This window comes from Crotalus tigris, unplaced genomic scaffold (assembly GCF_016545835.1).
Source record: "Crotalus tigris isolate CLP2741 ecotype Arizona unplaced genomic scaffold, ASM1654583v1 scf7180000018825.4774228, whole genome shotgun sequence".
Classification (NCBI taxonomy): domain Eukaryota; kingdom Metazoa; phylum Chordata; class Lepidosauria; order Squamata; family Viperidae; genus Crotalus; species Crotalus tigris.
This window is the reverse complement of record NW_024097215.1, coordinates 2,987,278-3,013,518: the sequence shown is the minus strand read 5'-3', so window position 1 is coordinate 3,013,518 and position 26,241 is coordinate 2,987,278. Positions and strand designations below refer to the sequence as shown.

The following is a 26,241-nucleotide window of genomic DNA, read 5'->3' as shown; positions in this document are numbered from 1 at the left end:
ATAAAAGGAAAAATCGGGAAGCTCAACATGCTCCTTGAGAAATCCAACAGCCTTTATTCATTGGGATGGTAGAGTGTCAAATACTTTCCAGGTGTTGCATCTTAAATGCAACCTCCTAAAATTTTTATGACAGAAGAGAGAAACCAATCAGTAGAGATGCAGCAAATGCATTCATGTTAATGAATTAAATTGATGCATTTACCCCATCCGACTCAACTCAGGTCTATGAGCACATCCTCAACATGTCACTCCAGGCTCAAATACAGCCCAAATTCTCCACAACCTTCTTGGGTTGTTGTCGTCGTTTTTTTACAGCAGGCCTTATGGACAAGTAGAGTATGAATTTTTTCCACTTATATTTGTCAGAAATTGAATCGTTTTTATTGATTCTGGATATTTTGTTTACTTTGTGAAGTTATTTTTAAAACATAGGATATGGAAGCCATTCAGAGTTATTAAAAATTGAAGCAGCACAGAAGCTGAGAAAATAAATAAGCAAGCAAGCCTGTAGATCGGCTACAGAATATTAGATAGTCTTCAAAACTTCGTGTCCATCTTCTTTGGATATCAACCCTCAAAATTCAGTTCAAGACAAGCTGGTTAAAAATTCTATTAAGTAGCAGTCCAAGCATTTGAAAGTGACTGGTTTGAAGGAAGCTGCTATAATCTATAAGGAAATTAAGATGCAAGATTCTTCTTCTGTCCCCTATTGTCTTTCTCTTGGTTCCATTTTCATTTTATTTAAAAATAACTTTATTCAGGTTTTACTTTCACTTCTGAGCGAAACTTTCCAAGAGACCTTTAACCTTCCACACTCAGGAATCCATACCTTTGATAGAATAATAGAGTAAGAAGCCCAAATTTTTGTTTTTGGACAAATGGAAAGAATATCCTCCTTTCTCTTTCATTGTTATATATCACAATGCTTTGTTTTTAATTATTATTTTTAGCATGTTAATTTTTGCTCTTTGTTCCGTGGCCTTGTGTTTGCTCTGTTTGTTGATGCACTGAGTTGACTGTTCAAGGGAGAGTGATTTATTAAAATATTTATATCTTATTTTTCAATTGCAGCATCTACACAAGATGTGGTTATAAATTAGCACACAAGAGCACTTTGAAAAGATTCCTATGAATCAACCTTAATTAGAACACATTTTAAAGAATAATCATTAAAACTGATAATGGTCAAAGATGGTGGAAAACCAATGCATTATAGCCAAAAGACTTAGGAAAAAAACAAAATGTTTAAACTTGTTTCCTAAGTCCTGAAGAACTTACGTTCCAGGTGTTTTCTGGACGGACAATTCTGACTTTCATTTGATGAGAAATATTTATCTGGTGCCTAGCCAAGTAACCTTTTTTTTACTTTCTTTGGTTTATGTCATTTATTTATTTATTTATTTGTTTCATATGCTATTATTTTGAAGACTGGCAACATCAACTGTAGCAATAAGTTAAATGGTATTGCTCCATTATTCTCCTGTAACTGAGAGGAATATATCTTAGACATTCATCATTTTTTCTTTCATTACAGAATTGGTTTTCCAAGCAAGAAAATTGAGTATGCATTGCCATTATTATTATTTTTAAATGCAATAAGTATCCAGATTCTAACATTTAGAATTTAGATTTTAAAATCTTAAAATGTTGTCTTGCTATGGTAAAATATTAATAAGATTAAATACTTTAAGAAACTTTTCTAACGCTGCATTCTACTTCATAGCTCAGATCTTTCGGGTAAATTTTAGAGAGGGAAATTGTAGGAGAAAGAGTAGCAAAATCTGGGGTTGAAGTTAAAAGAGGGATCAGCCTAGAATCTCTATATAGCCACAAGTAAAATAAGCCCAGCCCCCCCCCCTGAATTCCATTGATCCTACCAGGTGCTAATCATTAATTGAGAAGATTCCTGTGCATAAGCACAACTAGCAATAAATAAGTTTAATTGGACTCTCATGTGTGGATCTAATCTTTCATGCTTGATAGGAGTCGGATAAGATAACTATGGAAAATCTCAGTTAATGTTTTGGCATTCACATTTGCCATTGCTTGATGGATCCTTTTTGAAATCAAGGTTTTAATTTAGCTTGTTGCTAAATCTGTTTCTTTGGAAGTAACACCTCAATGTTCAGTAGGATTTCCCTGTAAAAGACATTGAGTTGTCACCTGTTAATAACTGTTAACTTTGTCCAAAGTTATGCAGGCTTAGAGCCAGGAATTCATTAGTGCTATATTGACTGGAGATGAATTAAACTTTAAAGAATTTTAGCTCTGGTAACAATAAAATTATAGAATTATTATATTTTTTTGTTTTAGATAATTACCCATGCTCCACATATATAGCAATAGTACTTGGACTTATATACCGCTTCACAGTGCTTTACAGCCCTCCCTAAGTGGTTTACAGAGTCAGCATATTGCCCCTCAGCAATCTGAGTCCTCATTTTACTGACCTCAGAAAGATGGAAGGCTGAGTCAAAGTTGAGCCAGTGAGAATCGAACTGCTGGCAGCTGGCAGGCAGCAGAAGTAACCTGCAGTACTGCATTCTAACCACTGCGTCACCACAGCTCATATATACATATTCTTTTTGCATTGTCAAATTTAGTAGTGCTATTAAAGTAGTGGTCATTTACTTTCCATCCAGATGTCATTGGCAGAACAAATGGGAAACTGGTGTATAAAATCTTTTCTAGGGCTGCAGGTTCCCTAACATCTTCTACAGTTTTCTCTTTTCTTCCTCTTAAAAGCAAAATGTCCTCATTGGGTTAGTTCCATTGAAGCAGAGAATGTAGCATTCATATCTGTTGTGTGAATAGGTTTTATCAATATTCCCCAATCTGATGTCTTTCATATATGTTGAACTTTAATTCTCCAAAGAACATTCTGGCTTGGACATCTGGGAGTTGAAGTCTGTTGGCTGGAAGCCAACAGATAGGGAATGAGTCATAAGCGGATACTATATCAATGAAAGAATGTCAAAGTCTTGTTTTGCCTGGAACGAGTCCCTTCAAGCTTTATAATTAGATCTGGTTTATTTTTCTTGGGGGGAAGTGTGTGCTGTTAATTCCTGCATTGGAGGACACACCTCTCAAGTGCTCACAGAGCCATTAACATGATACAGTATTAACTCATTGCTGCTCTGAGGAAGACGTAGTGTCGTTTTAATGGGATGTTAATTGGCCTAAAGGGTTTCATATCAACAGGATATAATGAACACTTCTTTAATGGGCAACTTGTTTGGGGGGGCAGTTTTCAAAATTCACTTTATTGATAGTAATTCAATTCATTCCTATATCTATGTAATAAAAGTTTCATAAAAGTTGTGGAAACTTCAATATGCAGTAAATATTGCAGTAAATATGCAGTAAATATGCAGTAAACTAATCAGTTCATACCCCCACTGGCAGTTAAAAGGAAGAAACAGCTAAGACCACACATTGCTGCTCAAAGCCCGAAGCTGAAAGCACCAGCCTGAAGATGACGAATGGGACTTCGTCGAAACGTCGCCAAGACACTTCCAATTTTACGCGGGAGAAAACCCGAACAGCCAAAGACCTACATACAAATACCCGCGAAAACCTCAGAAAACACATACATATATACATATATACATACATACATACATACATACATACATATATATACACACACACACATACACACACATACATATATTGTACACACACATACATCTTTGAACTTTGGAGTAAACTTCAGTTCAATGTATTGGATTTAGGTACCAACCAACTCCAAAATAATTCTGGCTGGTTGACAAGTTAACAATTAGAATGAAACAATCCGAATAAAGAAAAAAAAAGACCCAAGTTAAACAGAGAACAAAGTAGATAACAAAATTATCTAAAAAGAAGATAACAAAATGGCAGATTCAGCCATCAACCTGGAGAGCATATGTATGGTCTACAAGCGGCACCAGCCATCCTACCCCAAAGCTGGGTAGCAAGTGCCATGATAGAGGACCCCATTTAGTAGAAGGGACCCAGAACTGGGCAGACATCATGGGAGATAAGTGATTCCTTTCAAATAAACCAGCTCCAGTATCATGGACAGCCAAGGAAACAAACTAATGGTTCATCAGACCAGAGTTATCACTTGACGTATAAGAAACCAAGCTTAAATTATCCTACTTCGAGATAAAACACTTTTACTAGAAGTTGTAGGAAATTGTATGAGTAGCAGGGGCACCGTGTTTTTGTCTTTCTCAAATGATAATGGCCTGCTGTTCAGCTTTAGCATTCTTGCCTCTCTCTTAGGGAAAAAAATGATAAAGGTTTTTAAAAGTAAATAAAGACTAAAAAAAATGTTTCTCAAAGCTCTTTTAAAAGAAAGACATTAAAATTTACATTAAAAAAAAAAAACAGACAGGATGATACAGTAACCATCTAAAAGTAGTGAGATTTCAGTTTAGATTCCTAACTTGCAATGAAGCATCAGGCTGTTCTGTTCTGGAGGGACCATTGTGCTACCCTAACTTTCTTAGAGAAAAGAAAAGTTTGAAAAAAAATCTTATGAGACTAATGCTATTAGCATTAAATATGGGTAGAATTAACCATCCCATTCTCATTTCTCTGTTTAGGTTTTTGGCTCATCAGTGGGACTATTTAAAATAATAGTAATAGTAATAGTAGTAAAGTTGGAAGGGACCTTGGAGGTCATCTAAATAAATATTTAATAATTTAATCTAAGTAAATATCTTTGACAAAGGAAGAAATACTCCAACTTCTGCTAAAATCAAACTTTGTATCAGCAAGGGTAGATCATTTAAACTCAGTCTAATAGGAATAATCTCAAGAGTTTCGATACCTTAGCTATTAATTAAAACAGGCCTTCGACGCCAGGGAAGGTTCTCCTCTCTTGATGAAAGAAATGAATCCTGATATTTTATCCCACCATCATCCTGGCAAAAGAAAAAAGAATGATTGCAATGCATAATCGAGTCTATCTTTTAGATCTTTGCATCCTGAAATGTCTTGCCTCTTAGTGAATATCAAATGACATGAATATTGTGCTGTTTACAGTGGATTTATAACCCTAAAGTTAAGTGGCACACATTTGGAATTGTTAGGTGGAACGGCTGCACCTAAATATTAGATTACGCTTCTTGTTTCATGCAGAGAATGAAACTCATGAAATACAAGCACTGGTACACAATATTTATGTAGATGTGAGATAGATCAATGATAGATAGATAGATAGATAGATAGATAGATAGATAGATAGATAGATAGATAGATAGATAGATAGATAGATAGAAGAGAGAGAGAGAGAGCTCTAGACCAGGGGTCCCCAACCCCCGGTCCATGGACCAGTACTGGGCTGCAGCATGCCAGCAACCGATCTGCACAAATAAGCAAAGCCCCATCTGCGAGATGCAGGCAGCATGCAAAACCACGCACCCTCCGGTCCGCGGAAAAACCTCTCTCCATGGAACCGGTCCCTGGTGCCCCAAAGGTTGGAGACCTCTGATCTAGACAGACAGTCAGGCAGACAGACTGTATCTACTGCAGGATGAAGAGTTTTTGAAGGTTATGGACCTAACTCTACTATGCTGGTCCAAAGTAGATAGATATTTTTCAGCTTCCTAATCTAGGGCTGAGAGAAGATGATTGGAGCCAAATCACCTGAACAGCTTCCATGCCTAGGGGAGGACTAGAATCTGGGTCTCCCACTCCTAGTCCAGAACCTTAATTACTGGCTGCTATACCGTAATCATTTTATAATCCCCCCCCTCTCTCTCTCTCCCTCCCTCCCTCTCTCTCTCTCTCTCTCTCCATATATTTGTACACACATCTACAAGCATCTGTACAGTTTCCTAAAGCAACAATGAAAAATAATATATTCCATGATACGTTTGGGGCCATTATTGTCATCAATCTACTGATTTTGGAATTAAAACTTTCTCTAAGGAATGCTTTAAAAAAAAAAACAGAGTCATGTAATTGCAGTATAGGAAAAACCACACCTCCAATAGCATGGGTGTCAAACTGGATTGCATCATGTGATGTATCGCGATGTTTTTTGCCTTTGCAGATCCGGAGTGGGCCTGGCCTGTGTGTGACGCATCCCGCTCACAGGCCACCCGTTTAACACCCCTATCCTATAGGATAATTGTTTTTCTGATAATCATATATTCTCCTGGTGTCTTCCAAAGATGTCCCCAGAATTTGCATTAAAAGCATTTTTCTTACACATCAGGAAGATACCAGAATTGGAAAGTTTGCCGTATAAATTTAGGAAACATCAATCTGCTATGGAAAGATGAATTGAGTGAATATTATGGTAATACTATCCTCTCCTCTCTCCTTTGTTTTGTAACAAACTTTCTTCTATCAATAGGTCCTAGATGTGAATCAATCCCATGATGCAACATGTCTCCCCAGTGCCATCTCTGACAATGATGGCCACACAGACTGTACCCCCTCCCCCTTATCAGGAACCCCAACAGGTGAGTATTCTGGCTTTCTTTTGCAACCACACCATTCCAGTTTATGATATTTATAGGCCTACTACAATATTGCAGAGAGCGAGAGAAAAGCGAGAAGTAAGGACCAGTGTAAATTTTAATCCTTCCAACCACATATTTTCCAATTCTTCCATCTGTATTTTTTTCTATCCTGCTCTATGGAGTAGAGAGTTGGTCTCTGACAGAAGGCCACCTGAAGAGACTAGAAGCATTTGAAATGTGGATTTACAGGCGGCTGTTACGTAGAAGCTGGGTTGACAAGATCAGAAATGAGGAGGTGATAAGCCGCCTGGGAAAGCCAAGGGAAATCATCAAAACAATTTAAAAAACGAAAATTAGAATATTTCGGACATGTGATGCAACACCCAAAAATACAGCGTACTCCATTTAATCCTTCAGAGAAAGATTGAAGGCAAACAAGGTCCAGGCAGAAGAAGAACATCGTGGCTTCAAAATCTAAAGGACTGGTTTGGACAAAACTCAGCAGCACTTTTGTGTGTGGCTGCTGATAAAAACAGAATCACCAACATGATCGCCAACGTCCAATAACGGATATGGCACAAGAAGAAGTATATTATAATCAAAAAAGTTAGCCCACTTTATCATACAGTATAGTCTTTCACTTATTCTTCTTCTCTTTTAAATTTTAATGAAAGATTTTTTACATTTTAGCAATTGCACGTTCATCAGTGCTACGCAATTTCTTTTCAAACTCTATCTTATAATGTTCAGAATGATAAATTATTTCGTCTATAATGAATCTTTGTAGATAGGAGAACCATTGTCAGTTATATCCCACTTTACAATTGTCTCCCTTAACAATATAAATTTGGGCTCAATTATGGCCGTAAGTTGAGGACTATTTATATTTCTGATAAATCATTCCATGTGGTTTAGGGCCTTCTGATGGGGCACAAATGGACCTATTTTGGATTTCTAGAATAAAACTAGTTGCCTTGATGCTATCCACATTTTTCTTTCTGATTATGCTTTTGTTCCCAGTTCAAGCTGTAGAAATTGAAAGTCCCTATTGGATGGGAGCGGAAGGAGATCAAGAGAATCAGACTAAAGGTCTTTCTTGGGTTTGGGGCTTCCTATGGTAGCCAACCATAGGGAACTTATTGTATAAATAGGAAGCAGATATTAGCCTTCCCTCACTATTTATGGCCCAGTGACATTGTGAATTACAGCTTTGTCCTCCATGAATGCATCTCATTCCTTTTCAAAGCATTATAAGTTGCTGTCCTTCACAAACCTTATGGAAACAAGAGTCATTATTTAGTTATGAGTGTATTATATTCTTGTGTGAGTAATATTGCCTCTCCTTAATGTAACCTTTAAATGATAATGGAGAAAAAGCTGAGTGAATCACATCCAGGATAAAAAGACTGATTTTTATATATACATTATGCTTATGATCTATGTATCACATTATCTAGAACTAGCAACCAACCACTGGATGGTCAAATGAAGAATAGAATAAAATAATATATCCTGTACTTGTTTACCAGGTAAATCCTCCTGTTTAAGCAGAAGAGGACTTCAAGGTTTTGTTTTCACAATGGAGCACTGCATTTTTTTTTTTTTTACATCCAGGATAATTAAATCTGTGGAACTCACCAGGGCAATAGAATTAAATCTGTGTCTCTGCCAGATGTGCAATGATGGGCATTGACTTAGATGACACAAAATGGGATTAGACAGAGTCACACAGGAGACATCTGTCAAAGGCTATTTATGACAATAGCTACTTGTCTGATTTCTTCCATGGTGGTTATTACTTATGGATAGAGATTAGACAAAATAAGTAAAATAAAATATGCTACCTAGAGTCACTTCTGGTGAGATGGGCAGCCATATAAATTTGATGTTTTTTATAAAGAATGGAAAAAGTCTATAGGCCCCATTGTGCCATCTGCTGGGAAGCATAAGGATGTAATAAAACTCTTCAGTGGGAAGATCTGGTTGAGGATTATGAGGAAAAAAAAATGGCTTCATTAGATCAAATTTACTGAGCCGTGGTGGCGCAGTGGTTAGAATGCAGTATTGCAGGCTAATTCTGCCAACTGCCAGCAGTTCGATTCTCACTGGCTCAAGATTGTCTTGGCCTTCCATCCTTCTGAGGTTGGTAAAATGAGGATCCAGATTGTTAGGGGCAATATGCTGACTCTGTAAAACAGAGAGGACATAAAACACTATGAAGTAGTATATAAATCTAGTGCTATCGCTATTTCATTTGGATCCCATGTTAGTTTCTTATTGCAGACCAAGCAAATGCTTATAACATAATCTTAACCTGTCCTCTCCAACAGATTAAAAATCCAAAACCAGATGAATTCATTTTTTGTTGTCATATTGTATATTTCTAATTCAATTTAATTTTAAATCCATCAAAATGTAATCAAGGTTTTTTTTAATTATGGTAAAGAGATGATTCAATTTACTCTAACTTTTCCCAAAGATTTCAAAATAGATGTGTTTTGTTTGTAGAAAAGGAAATACTGAGCTTGGATGGCCAAATTTCATATCAGGGATATTTCATATTTACATAAACTTTTTGATTCCCTTAAGTTAAGGTTTTGTTTTGTTTTGTTTTGTTTCTATAAAGCTCCAACTGCTGAAAGTAGGGGAATGTCAGCTTTCATTTAGAAACAAAGGAGCAAATTGGAAGAGCCACAAATCTATTGCCAAAAAGCTTGTAGTTTGTGTCTTAAAAGTCTCATAAATATAAAAGCACCTACAGATTATTCTAAAATATTTGCCATCTAACAATGGACGTCCTTGTCTTATCAAAATGTCCCTTTCTATCATTTACTAGGCCTCTGTGTGCACAACCTGATTTTCTCATCTTGCTCTCCTTTTGATTTTCTTAACATCGGTCTGATCCACAAAGTGACCATCTCAAGATCAAACATTCTGCTTCATGCATAAAATGAGATTTAGACACTCTAAAATCAGATAAGCCCCAGAGACAAAGGTGAAATTTTGAGAATATGTGGTGGATCTTCTCCCAAAATACCTTCTTTGGGATTATCTAGTTATAAAATGGATTCTGCCAGTAGGAATGGTTCAATCCAACATACTGATTTTACGGGAGACCGGCAATGTTTGAGCTTCTGTCTGCCAGCCTCTTTAATTTCCTTCAAGATGGGCTGTCCATCACCTCAGTTTATCTTTGTTTTTTCCCCCCTCAGGGCAAATAGTTGCTGTTCCAAAGAAAATCCTGACTTTCAGCCACCTTCTCTTTTTATTTTCTAAGAATATGTGTAGTGAGATTTCTCATAAAGAAAAAAAAATCACTTTGTAGCATATACACTTTTCTTCTTTTCTTTAAGAAGGATATTCGAAAAGAACAGCAGTGACACAAGGCAGGCAGTGAAGAAGCTTTCCATGTTGACGATCTATGTTTTAATTGCTACACAGTAGTATCTCTAAGGAGCACCATTATTACACATGTAAGGATAAGGACTTCACTAATCATTTCTGTCATGAGAAATTGGTTCCTCTAAGTCACGGGTGTCAAACTCGCCACTTCACATGACGTGTCGTGACGTATCGCAACTCTTTTTGCATTGCTGGCAATGGGAGGGGGGTGCGTTTTCGGTATGATGAAACTGGTCCACAGGCTGGCAGTTGGACACTCCTGCCTAAGTGGTATCTGCAGGGAGATAAGAACAACAGAATGACTAAACTAGGGTCGTAGCACAAGCTCTACCCTTTTTAATATGTGTCTTGGTATTGCACATGTGCAAAAGGGATAGAGATCATGTAGATGCTGATGGTTCTGTATTATTTATGAATGGTCTGTGTCTTCTTCAACCTTGAGTACTCAGCTAGAGGCCTGGAAATTTGAGGATTCTGCACAGTATCTTAGCTTCACTCTTATGGACAGATGTCCATAATGTTATGATGTTGTTCCTGAGATTTGCTGGAGCCGTTCTCGTAGCTTAGGAGTCACAAGCCTGAGTGCTCCTATTACTACTGGGAACTGTGTGTGTATATAATACTAATAGCTATAATGGTAGAGTGCAGCATGTGATTTAATTCATACCATTTTTAATCTCACTGGATTGCAACGCCCTGGATTGAAAATATTACTTGGTTTAATGGTATAATTCCCTAGTCTCTCAATTTATTACAGTGCTAAGACCTGGACAATTAACAAAACTCTTAGGAAGAAAAGGCCTGACTAAGATAAAAATGGGATATATGAGATGAGCCAATTACCCAGCTCCTAAGATTCCAGGAACTAATTCTAGGCTTTTAGTACAATTAACATTTTATTTTTTCAAGAAGTCTAATCTGTCCTTAGAGGGAGCCACATGCGCCTTTGTAGATTAGGAACACTCTAAGACAACTTTCCTCAGCCCATCCCTTCTGTATATGTTGAATTTCAATTACTGTAAATGTTCGTGAAAGTTTTTGCTAGTTTTCTTTCTGGTGAAATGTGTAAACAGAGGAGGAGATGGAACCCAACAGGACTCAAAGAGAGATATGGAGCAAAAACTGAATTGACAGATTCACCCATCTCTTTTGCAAATGTGCACACACGTGTTGGCACTGAACCAATATTTTAAGTACCCATACATTTAGAGACTGGATGCTAAATGGATGGAAATTGATCTATAGCATTGGATTGTCCTTCAAATTGCAGGATGGTGTGGCTGATATTTGCAACACTCTGGTCTAAAATTCTAACATCAAGAAATGTGGGCAGGAGGCTGTTGGAGAAGACTGTGTCTAAGCTCTGTGTTTCAGCACAAACCTGAATGCCTCCTTTCCTGTTAATTAAGGCTAAGAGCTTTAAATTGGGGGTCCTTGTTATTTTGGTAGCGCCTAACAGCTTTAGGATTAAGTTTTCTGGCGCTGAATGTTTGGAATCCTTCCATAACTGCTGCAAACCAACAGCTGGGAGAAGTTTGGAGCTGAAGGGATTAGGCTGTTAGCAGAATCAGAAACCTCAAGTGTTACAAAGAATGCAGATTGAGGTTAGTTAAGTGTGAAGAGCCTAATTTAATTCACATTATACTGTGGATTAACAAATCACAGCTGCTAAAAGAACCCCATGGCTCATCTCTGTGTCAAAACACATTCATGTCCCAGGAGAAAGTGATTACTACACTGAATACATGTTTCCTGGTTAGCCAAAGTTTTGCCAAACCACAGTTCACTGTTTCCACATTGGAACAGATAATAGATCTGTGACACCAGCAACTATCATCAGACAACATTTTGAGCCTTTAGGAAAACTTGCAAAAGTTTTCTTTAAAAAAAATGGGGTTGTTTCTTAGACAGCCTTTGGACAAGTAAGTAGGACAAAAATAAGGAGGCACACATTCTTTGTGTGTATGTGTGTGTTTGCTTGCTAAGTAAACCCAAGAGATTTCTCCTAGGTGGGACTCAAATGAAATCCCACTGGTTTATTTCTGAACACACCTATTAAATCTGCAAAGTGACTTGGTTTCAGCATACCATCTTTCCATGTTTTTTTAAAAAAGATCTTTACATAATTTTGCCTTTTTGATTTTAGCCATGTTCTTCTTTATTCTGGAGATTGAAAAGGAACTATACATTAATAGCTTTGAGTCCCTTAGAATCTTCATGGAAGCTTTTAACTGACAGGTTCACCTCTATCAAATGTCCTTTCATAACTTCAACGTTCCTTTAAAGATTCCTGAGATAAGTCTAAATAAAAAAGCCCATTTCCTTTACCTTAGCAAATGATCTCTGCTGATCGTTCCGTGCCTTCTTTCATTTTTAAGGTTATTGGATTGTGGGGAGCCACAAAGCTATTGACTACACAACTCTTCCAGCTGCCCAACATTTTCAACAAACATCCCTTAAATTTAAAACCTCCAAAGATGTCCATTTACACAGACAAAATTAAAATCATGATGGAAGGTGTCAAGCTTCCTAAGTGTGAAGGTTCTCTTCAGAGTTTCAGGTGTTAAGTGATGAGGTCAGGTTGGACCATGTTTCAGAAGCTTGTTGATAAGGGAAGAGAAAGGTTTGAAGAGGTGGTTTGCCACCTAGAAATTTCCTGCTCCAATTCCAATCCTTCCTTTTGTAAATAAAACAATAGAATTGTCTGGTGACATTGAAAGTGTTCACCTCATAAAGGCATTGGTAGGCAGACTGGTTATAATAAGTTTAGTTAAGTTAGACAGGTTGCTTCTTTGTAACATAATAGGGAAGCTAAAAGACTGATAGCAACAGCATTTAGACTTATATATCACTTCACAGTGTTTTACAATTCTCTCTAAGTGCTTTACAGAATCAACATATTGACCCCAACAATCTGGGTCCTCAAAGACTAATGTATTACATCAGATTTCATGGATTGCCATCTATTCCTTGCACCTTAGGAAATATTGTGATTCATAAATCATCTGTGACAATGGTTTTTTTTATCTTAATGTTTTTCTTAATCTTAATGTTTTTAAGGTGCCACATGTTCTTTACTTATTCTTGCAGAAGAAGAATGGAGCATGGGGGGGAGGGAATTAGAAACAAGCAGACAACAATTGAAACATTTATATTCCATAGAATGACAGTTATCTCAAGAACCATTAAAAGTAAAGACTTTCTTGGGGCAAAATTAATTTAAAAATATGTAGATTCGAAGAACTGTAAAAACCACTCCATATGTTAGGAAGGTAAACATCTGCAAAAAAATGGTTGGATTTAAAAAAAATGCCAGACAAATCAGCAGAACAAAGATTGTTTAATGCAAACCATAAAATCAACTAAAGTTTTTCTTTTACTGGATTACACATCTGTACCTCTTACTAGCTATTTTCTGATTTCCACAAACTGGAAATTAAAACATTCAACTGTATATAGAAGACCCCAAATTTAGTTTGTGGCTTCTCAAGATAGGGCTAGAGGGGAAAAATTAAACCCTTCCAAAACTTCTGTCCACTACCACTAATTGGCATCAATAATAAATGCTAAATGGAACACTGGTCCAATTCTGTATTTGATTTCCCAGCCTTTTCATATGCTTCAGACGTAATTCCCTGAATTCCCAAGGGGGTTTTTGGCTGAAAGGAGGTGCACAGGTTGCTGCTTAAAATGGAGGTGTAGTTGTACAATTCTAGGAGGTCAGCAGGTTGGAGAATACAAGACTGAGCAAGAATTATCAGTTAAAAGACTGAGTAATGTATTATATCAGAAGGTTTCATGGATTGTCCCCTCCTTGCATTGGATGAGATAGATTTGGATCCATAAATTGTTTGTGACAATGTCTATGGAGATTCTCAGTCATCCAGCTCATGATTGTCCCAAAAGGCAAGTGGACTTTCTTAGTTTTTCCTTGAAGACGTTTCGCTTCTCATCCAAGAAGCTGCTTCACTTCTGACTGAATGATGGAGGATGAAGGATTTATATTCCTTGTAGCCATCTGGTCGTTAGCACTCTCTCTGAGAGTCGTTGAGGCCACATGGAAGTCTACGACAATATATATTCTTTAAACTTTTAACATGTCCCAAGTCCTCGATCCTTGCAGAAGACTGAGAGCTATGGAAAAGAGTTAGGAACAAGCAAACAGCAGTATAAACATTTATATTCCATAGCTATCTCAATGGAATATAAGGTGCTACAAGTCCACAATGGAACACAGAGTGCTACAAATTCTTTATTTATTCTTGCGGAGGACTGAGAGCTACGGAAGCAAATTAGAAACAAGCAAACAATAGTTTAAACATTTATATTCTACAAAATGGAATATAAGTCATCTCAAGAAAACATTAAAAATAAAGACTTTCTCAGAGCAAATTCCCAAACTGCACAGGTAAACAGAGCTGTAGTTCCACACCACACCAGGAGGACAGCAGGTGGGAGAATACAAGAGTGAGCAAATGTCCCTTTGTTTTGCTTTTAGTCTTTCCAAGAGACCCAGGGCAAAGGTGCTGTGCTCAACAAATGCCGAGATGGCTTGGCCACCTTGTCAAGGAGTGTAATCTTTGATGAGAAGCCTCTTCTCCAAGTCACATGGGCCTCGTTATCCTGTTCTCTGAAATGACTCCCTCTGGTGAGAAAGGTCACTTTGCACAAATGATACCTTGGCAGGGGCTTTTATGGCTTCGTGGGACTTCTCCGTCATTGTTCTCTCACTTGGCTGCACTGCTAGGTTCCTTCCTTCCCCATCAGCCCACCCCAGCCTGAGCACGTGAAAGTTTGAATAGACTAAATGCAGATCCAGTCCTCATTAGCTATTCCTTGAGAGTGACTTTTTTCTTGCTTAGGCAGCTGAAACCAGAGGCAGAAGAGGCAGCAGGGAAATGTAGTTAACAGCTGTGGGGAATTGAAAGACATTTTTGACAATGGAAGAGCTCCATCATTGTCAGTCTTTCTCACCAAAGTCAGGCTGTTGGGGGACTTTTTTTCCCCCCTGCCTAAATTTGCAAGAGGCTGGTGGGAAAAGACTGATAAAAATGAAGTGTGACATTTACGACAGACAAGATTCCTCGTTCCACCTCTGCTACAGCCCACCCATTGGCTTCAAACATCAGAAACAGCTCTGTAGGGTTTTTTAATTATTATTATTCCTGTGTTAAAATAGGTGTTGTCAGTTCTCAAAAGCTTTTCTCCCTTTGAGAAAGAGATGTGTAGTTTTCTATCATACTCTCAGGTTGCCTGAGAATTCCCTTTTGGATTTCTCTAGGTGGTATTTTTGAACCTAGTTTATTGTGGGCAGCGGCATGGGAAGCTGCCGCTGATCCTGGTTTCCATTCCAGGTAGTCCTTAGACTTGCAACTTATAGGTAGCCCTTGACTTACTGTTCCTTTAGCGCACAGGTGTCAAACTCAATCATGTCACCTGACCTATCATGATGTATCGCAATGTTTTTTGCCTTTGTGGAGCTGGGGTGGGCATGGCCTGTGCGTGACACATCCAGCCCATGGGCCGTCAGTTTGACACCCTTGCTGTAGTGACTTTTTGAAGTTACATCACTGAAAAAAGTGACTTACAACTGGTACACTTACGGCTGTTGCAGCATCCTCGTGGTCACATGATCAAAATTCAAACTCTTGGCAATTGGCCTGGGTTTGCAACAGTCATCTAACTGCCATTTGCTTCCTTCACAGCTGGCTTCCAACAAGCAAAGTCAGCTTTGCTTAAGGACCATGTGAGTCATTTAACAACTGCGGTGATTCAATTGGGGGGGGGGAAAAACACTGTAAAATCGGACTCAACAACGATCTTGCTTAACAATGGAAATGGACATTTCCTATTGTGGTCCTAAGTCAAGGATTATCTGTATTTAACTTTCCATCCCCCCCCCAATGGTCACACTTCCTAAGCTGAAAAAGTCCAATGATGGGAGATCCCTCCTAATGTCTTAAAGAGAAGTATGTCAGGAGGGTCCGTGTTGCTGCAGAAAGTATTCCACAATGGAAGATGAGTCACAAACGCCTCTTAACTCTCTCATTAGGAGGACGAATACACACTCTGCCCATGAGAACTTTACAGAAATTCCATTTTCCTCTGAGCTAAATACATAAAGCAAATTCTTTTTTTCATCAAACGGAATGAAAAAAATATAGGGGGAAACACTGGGAACTCTGCATACAGGCAGTCCTTGCTAAACGAGACATTTGTTGAGTGAATTTTGCTCCATTTTACGACCTTCCTTGCCACAGTTGTTAAGTGAATCACTGCAGTGGTTAAATGAATAACCTGGTTGTTAAGTGAATCTGGTTTTCCAATTGGCTTTGCTTGTCAGAAGGTCGCAAAAAGTGATCACATGATCATGGGACACTGTAACCATCATAAATATGACGTCTGAATTTTGATCACGTGACTATGGGGATGCTGCAATGGTCATAAGTGTGAAAAATGGTCATAAGTCACTTTTTCAGTGCTGTTGTAACTTTGAACGGTCACTAAATGAATTGTTGTAAGTCGGGGACTACCAGTATTAGGTTTTTTTCAATGCCAGACCAATACCAAGGACCTTTTAGTATTCCTAGGTTTTAAAATATTAATCTTTTAATTTTTTTAAGACATCATCATTTCTTAATTTCTGATGTCTATTTTATTACAATATTTGTTCATTTTGACTGACTTAAGCCACTTAGGGATTGCTGATTGGCCAAAAAAGCTGAAATATAGATATAAGACATAAAATCGTATGAATTATATTGCAAAATGCTTTTAAACACACATAGACTGGTGTAGTGGCTGAATTTAGATATAATAAAGGTGTATATATATGTGTGTGTGTGTGTCTCTTGGCATACATTTTAAGTCACGGTTGTTTAATTAGAATTTGTTGAATCAAACATAGCCAGTCATTTTACTATTAAACCAAAATTAAATAGATCATGTTATAGATTAACAGAGTGGTTCTCAACCTTTAAATACATTTTGTGGCCATGGACTTACGGTCATGGATCCCCAAGTCTTGAAAAATTGAGTCAAAGAAAATAAATAAAATAAATTGAGTCAAAGAAAGAGACAAATACTTGATTGATTTGCATTATTTAAATGCAAAAAGGTGTGTTGCTAGTTCTAAAAGACTTGGGAAAATACACAAAGGTCAAAGAAAGCTTGTTAGAGTTAGCTAGCCAGTCTTTGATCAAGTCCATAGCATCACCCTTTTGATTTAATTAAGGTTGAAAAAGTGTCAAGATGCTCCATAGTTTTGGGGACAATGGCCATTATGTTCCAATGAATCAACCCTCGCTTTACATCCCTCTCATCTTTCCGAAAGCTACAAAATCTCTTGATTTACACAGACCTCCAGTCCCTTGGCTGTGAAATGCATTCAGTCTGGAGCAGTGGATGTAATACGATTTGGTAAAATCCTGTTTAGAATTTCCACAGCGATTCATTAACTGGGCCCACCCCATCAACAATAAAGATAACAAGCTATTTTCACCATGAATTTCTGAGGAGTTTTAACTCTGAGAACCTCCTTTTATCCTTCCTTTACTTCTGCTGTTGCTGTTTTATTTATAGGCTGTGGCTTTCATTTACTCTGATGTTTTCAGCTCATTTCCCCTGAGTAAGAATCTTGTTTCATTGACATTGACCAAGATACATTTTCCTAGTGTGATGATTTCACAGAAACAGAACAGAGTAGCAAACAACAGAGTTGGAAGGAATATTGGAGGACTTCTACTCCAACCTCCTGCTCAAGCAGGGGATCCTATACATACCCTATATACCAGTGATGGTGAACCTTTTAGAGACCGAGTGCCCAAATTGCAACCCAAACCCCACTTATTTATCGCCGGGTGCCAGGTAGGCATGGCCCACTGGGTGGGCATGGCTGTGGTGGCCATGGCAGACTGGGTGGGTGTGGCCAAGGTGGGCATGGTCACCTTGATGTTGCTCCTGGGGAAGATGCCTGTGGGGGGCAGGCAGGGTTGGGGAGATCCAGGGGGTCTCTGGCAGGTGGGGCGGGGGGCAGGAAGCTTGTCCTGCAGGGTGAGGCGAGGCAAGGCGAGGCAGGGCGGGGGTGCCATTGCCGCAGGGCAAGACAAGGCAGGGGCCTGGGCGGCTACTCCCTGACACCATCAGTCCCTGTACACAGAGGCCAGCGAGCGCATGGGGGCAACAGTGTCCGTCAGCAGCCACAGCCTGCCGGCCCCTCAACCGGCACATTCTGGGGCTCCGCAGCCCGCTGCTAGCAGTTCAGAGAAGCTGCCTCTGAGCTGAACGGCTGGACGACAGCTGAGGAGGCAATGCAGTGGGTCGTGCCCAGGAAAAGGAGAGCATGTGAGACCAGGAGGGATGGCCATGTGGGACCTCAGTGAGTTAGCAGGTGGTTGGTTGAAAAGGGATGGTTGCTATCTGTGGGGCATGGCACGCGTGCCCACAGAGAGGGCTCTGAGTGCCGTCTCTGGCACGCGTGCCATTGGTTCACCATCACTGGTATATGCTGAGTAGCTGCTAGCAGTTTGAGTATCACTGGCTCAAGGTTGACTCAGCCTTCCATCCTTCCCAGGTCGATAAAATGAGGACCCAGATTATTGGGGACATTATGCTGACTCTGTAAAATGCTTAGAGAGCGCTGTTAAGCACTGTGAAGCGATATATAAGCCTAAGTGCTATTACTATTACTATACTGGACAACTGGTTGTCCAATCTCTTCTTAAAACCTCTAGCGATAGAACAACCACAACTTCTGAAGGCAAGCCATTCCACTGATTAATTAATTGTTCTATCTGGAAATTTATCCTTATTTCTAAATGGGTTCTCTCCTTGAGTAGTTTCCATCCATTGCTCATTGTTTTGCTTCAGGTGCTTTGGAGAATAGGTTGACCCCCTCTTCTTTGTGGCAGTCCCTGAGATATTGGACGATTGCTATCATGTCACCTCATTTCTAGTAGAACACTGAGTTGTGTATTTTTATGAACACAACCCAGCTTGTTAATTATCCAACTGGGAGGGCATTATATGTATTTGTTTGTTAGAGTCTCATTCTCCCAGTCCCTAGGGCTTCAAGGTGATATACTTAGTACTCCCTTCTCCAATTTTATCTCCTAACAATAATCTAGTGTTTGGGTGGATTTTGCTGAGCTGTACTTCCTGGCTCAAGTCATCCAGCTACATGGTTAACTTTTGTCGAATTTGGGATACTTTGTGAATGCACTAGCATTGCTGGATGGGTATTTTGGAAAGTTACAGCTCTGACATTAAAGATTATTAGGTTCAGAAAGACCTTTTTTTAGAGCAATTAATTTGAAAATGATGAGAACAACTATAGCAGACTTTCCCTTTTATGATTTGATTATCTAAGCATGTCTACTCCAAAATAAATTATAGTATGTTTCCGTGGAGCTTTCTCCAAATACATATCTGTAAGATTTCACCCCAAATTGATACAAATATTATTATTTTAGTACTTTTAAAATAAGTGCAGGTTGTCCTTAAGTTACAACCACAATTGGAACTTCATTGCTAAGGGAGGTGCTTGTTAAAAAGTGAATTGTGTCTTATTTTATAACCCCCTCTTTTTTTTTTACAGTTTCCAAGGTTAGATACTTAACCCCAGTCTAACAGGCTGGAGATTCATACTTCCACCTTGGATACAACCTCCTTTTTTTTTTTTTTTTAAATCCTCCAATATATTTACAACAGCCTCTCCAAGATCCTGTGAAGGTGGCCAGCTCTCCTCGAAATGTCATGATCTACTCTGAGTTGGCTTCTCTTGGTCCTTCAACTCTTTTGCTTTTCTCCTGTGCTTTTTCTTAACAGATGACAGCCACAGCCCAGCAACCAGCAAAAGCACAGCCGGTGCACGTCAGCACACCCTCGGCGGCAGCCAATGCTCCACTACCCAGCACTCCTATCGACCCTCAGGCACAGCTGGAGGCTGACAAGAGAGCTGTCTACAGGTACAGAGGATAATGCCAACCGTCTGCTCTTTAATGTTGCTTTCCATCCCTGCGGTGACAGGGCGGAGCCATTAGCCGTATTTGTCCTAAGGCTAACTTGGTCAGTAGGTGCTACACAGAGGCTGTTTCATAGCTGTTTGGAGTGACAAGAAGGAAGAAAGCTTTGAGTGCATGATAAAACAGAGATATCACATAAAAGGGCTCGGATTTCTTTCTTGGAAGAGGAATTCTAGATTACAGTAGCAGCAGTTAATGTTCTGAGAATTAATTTTGGGCCACAAATGGTTACACAAACCCATGACTGTAGGTTGCACATAGATGCTCTAATTCACTTCAACTCTTGTGATAAGTTTAGATTGGGGATGTACCCCAAACTCTGCTTCATTTACCACGGTTGAGCACTCAGGGACACAGGCGAAGAGAGGCGCAGATTGAACCATTTTAAATTTCTTCTGTTTCTCCTTTTATCCCCAACTTTGGATCAGTCTGTATCACTTTTCCACGTTTGTTTTTCATTTTTGAAAACATCTACTTGGCAATGTGTATGCGTGTTTATGTATGTTTCCATAAAGCCTGTTAATTTTTTTTACCCACGTTTGTCAGCGTGCCTTTTTCCAAGCTATTTGCTTGAATATCCGTCTTCTGGACCGTCTCTCATATGCACAATTTGTTTGCATTCTTTTTTTTTAATATACCCATTTTTGGACGAACCTTTTAAGCGAATTTGAACTCTGCGTTTCTGCCTAGAGAAGTGAAGGTTTGGGACAGGCAGTGCATTGAAATTAATATATGTACATTGAACATTTGCGGCAAATGAGTAAATTTCTCAGAAGTTCTGAATTGGGATCCATTGGCGGGGAGAGCTAAACGACCAAGAGCTTTTAGAATTCCTGAGCATGTCAGCATTCTGGATGGAAATTTACAGGGCCATTGTCAAATCCAGTTGAAAATTGCTCTCTAAATGAGGTTTACGAGTGAGGCAGCCTGGATAACAGAATCATTTGTGATGTTTCAATTTCACACTTTAATACCATGTGTTCTCAGATTTATGTTTTGTGTATTGAAGGAAACTGAAAGAAAAGGAAGCCCAGACATTTAGGCAGGATAGCAATGGCAAGGAAAGAGCTTGGAAGATGAGTGTTCAAAAATGAAATCTTCATATATCATACGGAGAGCTTAAAGGGGGTGGGTGTTAATTAAAATTTCTTGCTTCTGGGTAGCATGACAGTTCAAAAACACATTGGGGATTTTTCATTTCATGTCAATAAATTTAACAAGGCCCCATTCAGTTCGAATTAATGCTTAAGTTGCTTTTATGCTCTCTTCTTGGGGGGGTGGGGGAGAGACAGTGTGTGTGTGTGTGTGTGTGTGTGTGTGTGTGTGTGTGTAGAGATATATCACATATAATTTGTTCTCCTGTTTCTGCATGCCTCTGAAGCAAACCCCAGAGTTAGCATTCTGACCTAACCATGATTTGGTTGATGTAGGATAGTCTACTGACTGAACAAGCTTGAAGTTCTGGTAATTGATGCTAATAGGGAGACTCCCTTTCTGCGGAAATTTGTTTCTGAAAAACTGGATCACTCAGACTGGTTTTCACAAACATTACAGATGCTCTGACTCTGAAATGGATTATCAGATTACTTATTTTTGTCATCTCTTCCTAGTACGTCCTCATAGGTTGCCATGATATAAAAAAGATGTTGAGAGTCTAGAAAGAGTCCAGAGAAGAACAACGAACATGATTAGGGAACCGGAGGCTAAAACCTATGAAGAACAGTTGCAGAAATTGGGCATTGTATAAAGTACCGCTTTATAAAACCCTAGTAAGACTACACCTGGAATACTGCAGCCAATTTTGGACACCGTATCACAAAAAAAGATATTGGGAGTTGGAAAAAATTCAGAGAAGAGCAACTAAGATGATTAAATGCCTGGGGACTAAAACATACAAAGAACAGCTGTGGGACTTGGGTTTGGCTAGTCTAAAGAAAAGAAGAAATAGGGGAGACATGATAGCAGTATTCCAGTATTTGAGGGGCTGCCACAAAGAAGAAAGGGTCGCATTATTCCCCAAAGCACCAGAGAGCAGGACAAGAAATGATGGTTGGAAACTGATCAGAAAGAGAAGCAACCTGGAATTAAAGAGAAACTTCCTGACAGTGAGGACAATTAACCAGTGGAATAGCTTGCCTCCAGAAATCGTGGACACTCCGTCACTGGAGATTTTTAAGAAGAGGCTAGACAGTCACTTGTCTGAGATGGTATAGATTCTCCTGCTTAACCAGGAGGCTGGACTAGAAGACCTCCAAGGTCCCTTCCAGTTCTATTCTATTCTATTCTATTCTATTCTATTCTATTCTATTCTATTCTATTCTATTCTATGTCTAGTTTAATGAAGAGAAGGATTAGGAGTGATGGGATCTCAGCCTTCCAATATCTCTAGGGCTGCCCCAAAAAAGAGGGAATCAAGCTATTCTCCAAAGCACCTGAGGGCAGGACAAGAAGCAACAGATGGAAACTAATCAAGGAGAGAAGCAACCTAGAACTAAGGAGAAATTTCTTGACAATTAGAACAATTAATCAGCAGCCATTTGAATCTGGGTCATAAGTCTCTTTTGGGGGGTCTGTCGTAAGGTCAGTCATAAGCGGTCATACATCGAGGATTGTCTATCCTGGGGAAAAAAAAACAGAATCCAGAGAGCAGAGCTATTGTTAGAAGTCTAACACATTTCATTAAAAACCATTGAATTTAAGAACAACAGCAACAGCTAATGTGAATTATGGTAAATTAACTAACAAGTGAGAGATGACGGTGTAGATCAGGGTGGGCTTGTAATATTTAAGAAATTATCACCAGGGAATTTCTCCCCTTCTCTAACCTTGAGGATGTGAAGTTCAAGTCCATGAGGAGGAGGAGCAGAACTTAGTAACAGCTCAACCTTTGGACACCTCTTTTGTTCAAGCTACTTAACAGAATTGGCCTTTGATCATTTCCCATCTTCTTCCACTTTTCCCATTTGAAATACATTAGTTGCTATGGAAATGAGGAGGGGAGGGCTCCATCCATTCCTGAAACACAAAACAAAGAGAGTTTAAATGGTGCTTTGGATTACTTAAGGCCATTGCGGGTACTTGTATGTAATTTGTGCCCTCTTCAAGATGCCTTCCCTAGATGCATTTATGTGTAAGACCTCCCAAAGTGGCTTAGGGTAGGGAGAGAGGCACTTGATGAGGGGAGCCCAAGACAGACCTGAATCCTTACAGGCCAACACTCTTGTCATATTACACTCCTTAAATCTCAGGAGGCCAAGTCTGTCTTCCTAGCATTTGTTGGCATAAGTGACAGAAGCAACTGAGCTATAACAAGCAGCTGCCAATGGCAACCGAGATGGAGAAAAGATAGAACCGAAAGAAGAGTCATTCCTAAACCAGCTGAGCATCTGGACAGATTAACAATGTTTTAAGGCAAAATCTGACCCAGAAGATAGTCCAAACCAGGAAACCAAAATTATGAGTACTGATCTATTATTATAAGATGACAGTAAGCAAATCTTGCAAGTCTGAATGTACTGCTCCCTTGCCTGCCTTTTATGTTCCAGATAACTAAGGAGAGTCAACTCTGATTGACTCTCAAATTACATACCTGCTTTGAACTCAGATTTCATTTATCAGGCAGATCTTCCTCCCAATCGTATTCTCCCAGCCCATTACACTTGTCCCTTCTAGCTGAAGAGAGGCAATGCACAACTCAGAGAGATGTTGGTCCATATGAATATACAATATCAGGTTGAGGGGGCCTTGGTGCTCTCTGAGCTTGGTTGTTTTCTTACAGACATAAGCAAGAAAACAACCAAGCTCAGAGAGCACCAAGGACCCCTCAACCTGATATTGTTTATTCATGGTGACCAACATCTCTCTGAGTTGTGCATTGCATCTCTTCAAGTGGAAGGGTTAGGACCCCTCATTTCAACTCTGAGCTATAAATATTCTCCTTTATTAATATCAGGTTGGTAGAACAATGTGGTTTCCTCTAATCTCCACATCTCCAGAACAACCAGTATATCCTTAGGGAAAAATCATCTTCTTACAAATAGCACATGTAGTGGTGATGATGGAAAATACGTTAAGCTTTGTGGAACTACAAGCATAATTCCTTTTGAGGATACATGAGATCACCATGTACGTGACAGCAATTACACACCCACACAATTCACCCCTGGAGAGGGACCTGACATGAGCAGGACTCTTTAAGTGATATTTTATGGCAATCATGCCTTTAGTGAAAATGCAAATCAGCTCTAACTTTAAAGAAGGGTTGGGAGTAACACGTTCATTTTCATTATTATTTCTCTTGTTTTGAGCAGTTTAATTTATTTCACCTTAAAGGACAGCAGAGTTTGCTTTAGTTATAGTTTTACTGTGTTCTGTATATGATGCTGGCTGCAGTAACTCACGTACAGGCACTGACTGCAACATTTAGCAGAATCTCCATTTATATCGGGAAGCTTAGCTCTTTTACAGTGCACTCCATAAGCATTCAGAGAAATGCACTTTGGGATGGATTTATGGTTAGTGCTGAAATCTATAATGTACTCAGTTGCTTTGGGATCATTTTCTATTTTACTTTTCCTTAATCTCTAGTAAAAGAATCTCTCTCTCTCTCTCTCTCTCTCTCTCTCTCTCTCTCTCTCTCTCTCTCTCTCTCTCTCTCTCTCTCTCTCTCTCTCTCTCTCTCTCTCTTTCTCCTTTCTCTTAATAGAAGAAAAATGTTTCCATCAGGAATCTTTGGCTTAAATCTGTTGGTTGCTAAAGAATTGTGTGGAACATTCTCAGATTCTAAAAGAAAGGCAAAGAAATTCATTCAGTTTGGAAGATGCTGAGTTAGATCTAAAAGATTTCTTTTCTTTTTTTTAACCTTGCAGAACCTTAGAGAAAATACCTCTCAGTGTTGCTTAAACCTTGAATTGGAGTGGGATATGTGGAACTGAAAATCAAAGCAATGAAAATAAGTTAAACCTCTTGAGTAGTCGCTCAAAGATCCACACTAGTTCCACACTAGTGTAACAGACTCACTTTTTGATGGGGCTTAACTCCTGTGTTTGCATCCCCCCCCCCAGTAAAGTCCTCTTCCTTCCCTCTATCTGTCTTTCCCAAAAAGTAAAATGTTGACATGGATAGGTTGATAGGATCAGGACAGGACTGGACTGGAAGAAAAAGCTACATCCAGCACTCAGCAAAATGAGCAGAAAATATTCTATGCTAGTTGAGTCATACTCAAGAGATCCAGACCAGGAAGTGCAAGTCCAGTCATAGCACATGTCTTCTCTCTTTTAAAAGAAAAAATTCAGAGGAAGATGGATGAGTTCCTTTCATTTAAGAAACTCCATTGAAAGACGATGTGACCCTGGAGATGACCACATTTTTTTGAGATTTGTGGATTAACTATAAATTCCATCAATCTTAGGAGATTGTAACAGTGATCCAGAATAAAACATTTTAGCCTATGAGGAGAGTTCAAGGTGGACTATACCTTCCAGCCCCAGTTTTTCCTGTGTAAACTAAGCAGGACACTCATGAATACTCCTATCTGCTCTTTTACAAAACATTCACCTTGCATCTGGCAATATCTAATCAATATTTATTGATTAGAGTAGTTTGAGTGAATAGCAGAATAAATAATCAGAAAGAAAAGATTGAATTGAATTGATAAAGTTAAAATAACCACAACAACTATTATTATGATGGAATACAGCCAGCCTTTCATACAACAGGATTTTAAAAATGGAAATGAAGATTTCAATAACTTTCTTTTGAAATTAAACTTCATCAGTTGTTACCGAGAGTGAATTGGATCAAATAATAACTGCTTCTTCCTATTGAAATTTAAATAATGGCTTTCTCAAAACTCATTGATTTTAATATCTAAATGTAGTGAACATGTATGCATGCAAACAAATGTTGTGTCTATGTAACAAATCGGACCAAACTACTATCCAAATTAATCTTAGCACTGAAGCTGATAATAATTTTAACCATGTTATTTTTAGAAAATTTTATTGAATACATATTATTTGTAATTGTTTTTAATTTAGTGTCAATTGCTTTTTAATGCTTCCCTGCTTTTGGGATTTTTTTAACACTGAATATTGGGTTTAAAAGCATTTTAAATACCGTATATACCATTAAGAATGCCACTCAGTTGTCTTAAACCTGTAAATTATTGAGCTTCTATCATATTTTTAAATGTATTCTGACTAGAGCTATCTGTGCTAACACTGGGATTTTTTCATCACTCATCATGACAGATTTGAGGGATTACTGTCCCTCTTACAAATTAAAAAGCTTGGGGAAAATCTTACTGCAGAGATAATTTTCTGGCTTTAAAGAAGAGCTGTCAAATCTGGAGCTGA

The 26,241-nt window shown here is 38.7% G+C and overlaps 1 protein-coding gene across 8 annotated transcripts in view; it reads left to right on the top strand.

Moving 5' to 3' along the window:
* The window catches only part of PKNOX2 (PBX/knotted 1 homeobox 2), a 271,719-nt gene that overhangs the window by 173,460 nt on the left and 72,018 nt on the right, over positions 1-26,241 (top strand). For all 8 annotated transcript variants that reach the window (XM_039356443.1, XM_039356444.1, XM_039356442.1 and 5 more), the window contains 2 exons: positions 6,353-6,461; positions 19,689-19,828. In XM_039356443.1, coding sequence (XP_039212377.1) covers positions 6,375-6,461; positions 19,689-19,828 — 227 coding nt within the window. In that variant the 5' untranslated portion in view covers positions 6,353-6,374. The remainder of the gene's footprint in view (positions 1-6,352; positions 6,462-19,688; positions 19,829-26,241) is intronic.